Genomic DNA, 8,048 nt, shown 5'->3' with positions numbered 1-8,048 from the left:
AATGACATGAGACAAAGTATATGTGAACTGCTGTATGAAAAGTGAATTTACTCTGTAAATCTTCACCCAAATCCTAATAAAAAAAGAAAAAGAAAAAGAAAAAAGAGTCTATTATCAGAGAGAAGAATAAATTTGACTTAAGGCACGGAACAGTAAGTAACCTAATGCAATAGGATTAACATATAGTTGTTTAAATTCTACCTCACCTACTATACTATAATGTCTTCATCCTTTGTTTCTCATCTGGAAACAAGGATTCAATCCATGTTTGATGAATGAATGAATGAACACGTGAGATTGACTTGTTCAGGAAATGCCACAAAACATTTCACACAATCTTCAACTTGGACTTTGAATAAGCATATTCTCCTATTTCAGTGGATCTGTTTCCACCACCTGGACTGTAACCTGTTGAGCCTTCATTTCAACAGCCCACTTTCCAGATTCTGTCTACATACTTCTTTCATCCCAGTTCTTATTTGGATTTTTGTCTAGTGCTTGAAATTTAAGAGGGTGCTCATATGGAGTCAAGTGTTTCTAAGGTGATCTCAGTTCATGATGGATCCAAAATAGAGCCACTACAGGTTATTGGTTGTGGGATAATTAACATCCATGCAGCATGCCTGTTAATTGAAATGAAATCAATCTGGGGGACGGTGGCAGGAGGGGTGAAAAAATAGCTTCTATGCCCTGATTGTGCGTCCAAGGGAAAATCTGGCTTTTCTTTCATGGGGTACCCATTGCTAGACTTGCCAGTTTTGCCAGTTCCAGATTTAGTACAACTTCCTCCTGAGAAAGTTCCTCCAATTCCTATGGTATTCTTAAATGCATAATCAATGCCCACGGAGCCACCAAAGCACTTCTCGACTTCATTGCTGGTAACGCCTGTAGCAGATAGAGAAAAAGAAAGTGTCAAGATGTTAAAGGACAGGTAATATGACACAACCAGATCTGCACCCAAAACCTAAGTCTTCACCCCAGATACAGTCCCCCCCAGGATGATTCCAGCCCAAATAAATTTTGAAATGAGTAGGAATATGTATTGTATATATTAGATGTTCAAATTTACTGGTTATCTTTCTCCTTGCCCATTCTACACTTAGCCTCCTTGCAGCAGTGATTATATCTCATTCACCTTCATATACCTATGCGCCTGGCCCATTATAGGTCCTGTTATTATTCCATTTCCCGTGCTTCCTTTCACCATCTTTCTAAAGCCTATTAATTCTTCAATCTCCAATTCAAAGTCATTTCCTTTATGAAGTATTTTTGGGTCAGAATCCTTCTCTATTTCTCCAAAGCTACCAATGGTTTTTAGTTTGTGTCCGACAAATCAGTTTGGTAACAATTCTTTTTGTCCAGATATTCTTTGTATCCCACAGAGGCTGGAGTTCTGGCAGAATATGGATAGATCACCATGGGGAGTCTGCATATCCTTCTGACCCCACAAAGATGGAGAGTCACACATTAGTTGTCTCTGTGTTTGCCCATACCTGAGGACCTGGTGAGGTGCCTGCATTTTGCAGATGGGAAAATAATGCTCAGAGGAATAAAGTCAATATTTCCTCATAATACAGCCCCTAAATAAACAGAGCTAGGGGTCAAACCTAATAAGGTTCACCTGGCAAGATGAGGCTAGAAAAGTTGTTGTTGTTAGTTACTCTAAAGGCAATTCCAACTCATAGAGACCCAATGTACAGCAAAACAAAACACTGCCTGGTTCTGTACCATCTTCACAATCATTGCCATGCTTGAGCCCATCGTTGTAGCCACTGTGTCAATCCATCACAATGAGGACCTTCCCCTTTTTTGCTGACCCTCTACTTTATCAAGCATGACATGCTTCTCCAGAGACTGGTCCTTTCTGATAACATGACCAAAGTACAAGAGATAGAGTCTGACCATTCTTGCTTCCAAGGAACATTCCAGCAGCACTTCTTCCAAGACAGATTTATTTGTTCATTCTCTGGCAGTCCATGGTATTTTCAATATTCTCTGCCAATACCATAATTCAAATGCGTCAATTCTTCTTTGGTCTTCCTTATTCATTGTCCAGCTTCCACATGCATATGAAACAACTGAGAATACTATGGCTTGGGTCAGGTACACCTTAGTGTTCAAAGTGACATCTTTGCTCTTTAACTCTTTAAAGAGATCTTTTACAAAAGATTTGCCCAGTACGATAAAACGTCAGATTTCTTGATTGCTGCTTCCATGGGCATTGATTGTGAATCAAGTAAAATGAAATCCTTGACAACCTCATTCTTATCTCCATTTATCATGACTTATTGATCCAGTTGTGAGGATTTTTGTTTTGTTTTTGTTGAAGTGCAATCCATGCTGAAGGCTGTAGTCTTTGATCTTCCTCAGTAAGTATTTCAACTCTTCTTTACTTTCATGAAAGGTTGCATTGTCTGCATATCATAGGTTGTTGTTGAGTCTCCCTCCAATCCTGATGCTGCATTCTTCTTCATATAGACCAGCATCTCAGACTGTTTGCTCAGCATACACATTGAATAAGTATGGGGAAAGGCTGAAAAAGTAAGACAGCAGCAAAGTATTGACAGTGCTACAGAGTTCAACTTTATCTGTAGCTAAAGCAATCCTCTGGAAGATTATAAACCCATTCTGATAACCTAATTTATATTTTGAAACATCATTACTTTTAATTGCAATTGTGAAAGAATTACTATTAGTCATAGAGCTATTCCAACAATCACAAAGGAAAAACAAATTAGACCTACAATTCAAATAAGATAATAATTAGCTTTATTTTTTTTTCCCACGGAGGTTTCAAGCATCAACATTTACCACACTAAACTGCAAACTCTTTGAGGTTAAGGTCTTGTGTCATATTCACCATTCCATTGCCAGCACAGCAGTACATTGTCCAGCATAAACTAGGAGTTCAGTAAGTATTTTTAGATTACATGAGTAATGAATGAAATTTTTTTTAAAGAAAAAAAAGGATGACTAAATGAATGCTATGAATTCTTTGTGGTCCCTGAGTGCTGCAAACAGTTAACACGCTTGGCTGCTAACAGAAAGGTTGGAGGTTCAAATGTACCTAGAGGCACCTCAGAAGAAAGGCCTGGTGATCTACTTTGGGAAAATTAGCCATTGAAAACCCTATGGAGCACAGTTCTCCTCTAACACACATGGGCCACCATGAGTCAGAGTCTACTACTTGGTGTCAACCAACTCTGATTTCTTTGGTGAGAGCTTCTCATGGAAGGAATTAAAAAAGAAAGAAAGAAAAATGGAGCTCTGGTGGCATAGTGCCTAAGGCATTAGACTGCAAACCAAAAGGCTGGGGGTTCAAACCCACCTTAGAAGCCAGGAATCCAGTTTTTGTTTGTAAGAATTTGGACAATTCCATGGCCTCTCTGGGCCTCAGTTTCTCCATTTATAGGAAGAATGCATTGAACTTGTTCATCTCTAAGGTCCCTTTCAGCCACAGCTCTCTGACTGTGAATATCAGTTTCGGAATAACCCCTGAGCTCAAAGTGCCTGGGGGAAATGATGCTTTAAGTACTAGCACTTAGCACCAAGCCAAGGGCTTCTTCTGCCTGTTTCCATTCAAGCACTTCTGATTTTTAATGCATTACTAATTGAGGAAAAGTTAGCATATTTAATTGTTTTGATTAAAAAATGCTTCAACAGTGATAAACAAACGTGGATGAAAGGGATTCATGGGCAGAAGTAAGAGTGATTACTTAGGTGAGTGGTGGAGTGCTGCCGAACTAAAGTGACAGGATTGGCTGATTAATGGGGGCTGCAGGATACCTGCGGAGTGATTATGTTCATGAAGGGTCTGCCGACAACCTGCAACATGCTGCTGGGAAAAGAGAATTCCAACTTGATTTCAGCGGTGAAACTTGATTGCAAAGGAGTACCTTCTGAGGATCCCCCAACTAGTGTACCAGCAAGCAAGGGGAGGCTTGTGAACTTAGAAAGAACCATAGAAGTTGAGAGCTAAAAGTGTCCTTACATACCCAGCCCACACTTCTAGATCCAAGTTCATAAAGGTTAATTATCTTGCCTAAGACCATACTGCTAAACAATGGTGGAGCTGAGATTCAAATTCTAGTCTGTCTTGCTCAGACACTAGTTGCCCTTGAGTCACCTCTGACTCATGCTGATCCTATGTATGTCACAGCAGAACTGGGCTCCACAGGGTTTTCAATGGCTGATTTTTCAGAAGATCCTACCTGTGAGAAGCTAGTAGGTTTGGGGAAAATATATTAAATGAAGACTATTTTGTATCCTGAAAGAGCTCTGGTGGTGTAGTAGTTAAGGCATTTGACTGCTAACTACAAGGTTGGTGGTTTGAACCCACTAGCTGTTCTACAGAAGAAAGATGAGGCAACCTGCTTCTGTAAAGATTTACAGCCTTGGAAACCCATTGGAGTTTGCTATGAGTCGGAACTGACTTGATGGCAGTGAGTTTGTTTTTTTGGTATTTTATATGCTGAGTGTTGCTTGTTTCAATGCAGAGCTAGAAGAGGAGTCTTTCATCAGAAGCAAGATACCAAATCTGAGAACCAGTGAAAAACCAAGACCCATAATCTTTGGCAATGGTGGGGACAGGAGACCTCAAACCCAATGCCAAAATATGGGAATTTAAATGGGTATTGGAATCCAAGACACAGAACCAGACTGATGAAAGCAAAGAGTTGAGACAGACAGAAGGACTTCTCTGGAGCAATTGCATAGAACATGCCCAGATGGGAGTGTGACATGGATAGACTGATTATATTTACAGAACCAAGCAAAGCCTGCATTACTAAATACCCTGTGCCAACAGATTAGATTTCTTAGCTGCCAACCATGGATGAGATCAAACTGAAATATGTTTTGGCCTTTTGAGCACAGTGAGCTCCATAGTTGATGGCTTCCAAACCTGGTAACACATGGAAATCATCTGGAGCACTTCTTAAAAATATAAGCACCTGACACCTATTTTTATCAATTCTTACTCAGTATTTCTGAGAAATCAGAAAACTATATTTTTAAATGAGTATTACAGATGCAGCATATCCTAGGACCAGATGTGGAGTAAGTACCACAGTCCTAGAGAGAACCACTGGTGGTTGCCACAGGGTGTTGGCCTCTGCTCTTTCTCAGCCAATGCATTTGTCAATGCTTTGGATGACAGGTTCATTATATTTACCTAGAATAAGAAACTAGGAAAAGCCAAGGATATTTTAGATAAAGCATCAGGATCAAAAAGCCTGGAGAAGACTAGATGGATAATGAATGGTCCATGTATAGCAAAACGAGACTCAGTTGGGAAAGCTGTAACATCCTATCCTGGGGACCAAATATCAAGTGCACAAATGCAGGAAGGACTGGATATGGTTTAGCAGGACAACTAGAGAAAACGTCTAAGGGACAGTGAAGCCAGGTGAAAAGTCAGGTTAGAATTACAATCACCAAAATAAAGGAGAGGATAATCCACTGTCCTGTGCACAGGTTCAGAAGCTCAGCACAAGATGCAAAGTTCTGGGAATGATACTTCAAAAAAGAAATAAGAAAATAGGGAATAATCAGAGAAGAGAAAGCACGAGGGTAAGGAAACTCAAAGCTATATATTCTAGGGAATTTTTAAGGGGACTTAGGAGCTCTGGTGGAGTAGTGCCTAAGGCACTTGACTGCTAACCAGGTGGCTGGCAGTTCAAACCCACCAGCCACTCCTTGGAGGGAACATTGGGCAATTTACTTCCATAGTGATACTGCCTTGGAAACCCAAGGAGGGGTCGCTATGAGTCAGATCCAACTCAACAGCAGTGCATTTGTGTTTGGTTTAAAGATGCTTACTTGAAGAACAGAAGATATAACTCTTCTTAAGAGAGACCAATAAGGACTGGATTAAACTTTCTGGAGGGTTGGGTTTAGGAAGAACTAGTTGTCTGTGTGGCTGCAAAAGCAAGAACTAGGACCAAAGAAGCAGAAACTACAAGAAGATACAAAGATAAAATTTTATGATGATCAAAGACTATAAAAAAATATTTCAGAAGGCAATGAGCTTCCCATACGTGAAGGGGACCAAGCAGAGGCTGAACATCTTCCTGTCATGGGCACAGCAGAAGGGTTTGAATGATTGACCAATGGTCTTTAAGGAAGATGGGACAATCTACTTCTGTAGTGATACTACTTCGGAAACCCAAGGAGGAGTTGCTATGAGTCAGATCCAACTCAACAGCAGTAAGTTTGGTCTTTTGGTTATAATGCCACAAGTCTGAAACTTTCAGAACACAACAAAATATTTTCAAAACATTCCAGACAACTTGGGTAAATACTGAATAATTTCTTACTTTGTGCTGGACATCTGGTAAATAAAGATAACTAAGGCATAACAACAACAACAACAAGGCATAGTGCTGCTCTCAAGGAACTTAAAATCAAGTGTGGGAAATGGAGAGTATGCATTAGTGTACTGGATGATGATCACTCTGACAAAAGGCAGCAGAGTCAGGGAAGCCTTCCTTAAGTGTCAGAGGATGGGATAATAGAGCTGAATCAGACAGAACAAGTAGAGATTAGTCAGACAAAGGAAGGAGAACACTGTGAGTAGAAGCCTTGTGGAAGCCTTATCTCTCCAGAAGTGAGATTCTGCTTGGAAAGGTCAATGGGTCATGAACCCAAGAGTGGAATAAAACCAAAAACTAAACTCACTGCCATGGAGTTGATTTGACTCATAGCGACCCCTCCTTGGGTTTCTAAGGCGGTATCTCTGTGAAAGTAGATTGCCCAATATTCCTTCCAAGGAGTGGCTGGTGGGTTTGAACCACCAGCCTCCTGGTTAGTAGGCAAATGCCTTAGGCACTACACCACCAGGGCTGCTGTGGAATAGAGGAGGTAAAGATCAGTCAAGACCACCTAGGAATTACGGGGAGTCTCTTGGGTTTCTTCTCACTCTAGTCTGGTCTCAGAAAGAGCTGTTTTAGTGCACAAATGGCAGGCCAGGAGAACAGAGGGCATGTCTCTGGCCACCCGGTCTTCTGCTTGTTTCCCACCCAGTCTTGACAGTGGTGCAAATGAGAGCTGTCCTCCCACCTCTGTGGAGATGCTACATAAATGTGGCTCTGAGGCAGAACCAGGCAGCTGCTCTTGTGAGGCGCTCCGAGGAGCCAGAACGCAGCAAGTGTCTGTCATTCCTCAGATTAAAAGCATCAGGTGGAAAACAGCAGATGTAATGCATTATTTATCTCTTCACAACAGACAAATGCCATTCAGGTTGCTGTGATCTCTCTGCTATGTTGCTTTGCTATACTGGTTGCCCCCAAAGAAAGCTGCAGAAAAGAGAAGAATCATACAATCTATTTCCTGCCATCACATTGGAAATGATGATCAGTTAGTCTGTGGTTTGGCTTGCTGGGAGGTGTTGGCTAAATCGTCTACCCTCTCTGTTCTTCTGTTTATCCATTAAAACTCATGCTTCTTCCCAAACACCTGAGAATAGTACAAGGGCCTCTTTGCCATTGCTTGTGCTGTTTCCTCGGACAATAAATCCTCTTAACTCTTCCAGTGAGTTCCTCTTAGCTCCAGAAAGCCTTCCCTCACTCCATAAGGGCCCTGCATCTGTGTCCCCATCCTCCTCCTATACTTCCTTCCAGCATAACATTTAGCACATTCTGATCACTGCCAGAAAAGGAGGCACAGATGGTTAAGTGCTTGACTACTAGCTGAAAGACTGATGGTTCAAACCAACCAGAGATGGCCAAGAAGACAAACCTGACAATCTCCTTCCAAAAGGTTACAGTCTTGAAAACTCTATGGAGCAGTTTCATTCTGCACACCTGGGGTCACCATGAATAGAATCAACTTTATGGCAACTAACAACAGCAACAGGTAATGGTCAGACAGTCCCTGGGTGGCACTTGACTACTAACCTAAAAGTTATCATTTCAGGAGAGTTCCGGCAAGATGGCGGACTAGGCAGAAGGATTGCACAGACCCTCTCCAACAAAGAAAAGGGAAACCAATTAACACAGACACAGAAGATAATCGTGGACCCCTGAGCCTTGAAGGGAAGGATACAGAAT

At 41.3% G+C, this 8,048-nt stretch overlaps 1 protein-coding gene across 1 annotated transcript in view; it reads right to left on the bottom strand.

Moving 5' to 3' along the window:
- The window catches only part of C8A (complement C8 alpha chain), a 66,801-nt gene that overhangs the window by 10,654 nt on the left and 48,099 nt on the right, over nucleotides 1-8,048 (bottom strand). The window contains exon 9 of the mRNA XM_007947415.1: nucleotides 754-885. Within this exon, the coding sequence (XP_007945606.1) occupies nucleotides 754-885 (132 nt within the window). The remainder of the gene's footprint in view (nucleotides 1-753; nucleotides 886-8,048) is intronic.

This window comes from Orycteropus afer, unplaced genomic scaffold, assembly GCF_000298275.1.
Source record: "Orycteropus afer afer isolate SDZICR_OR568_19922 unplaced genomic scaffold, OryAfe1.0 scaffold00183, whole genome shotgun sequence".
Classification (NCBI taxonomy): Eukaryota; Metazoa; Chordata; class Mammalia; order Tubulidentata; family Orycteropodidae; genus Orycteropus; species Orycteropus afer.
This window is presented reverse-complemented; position numbering and strand designations above follow the sequence as displayed.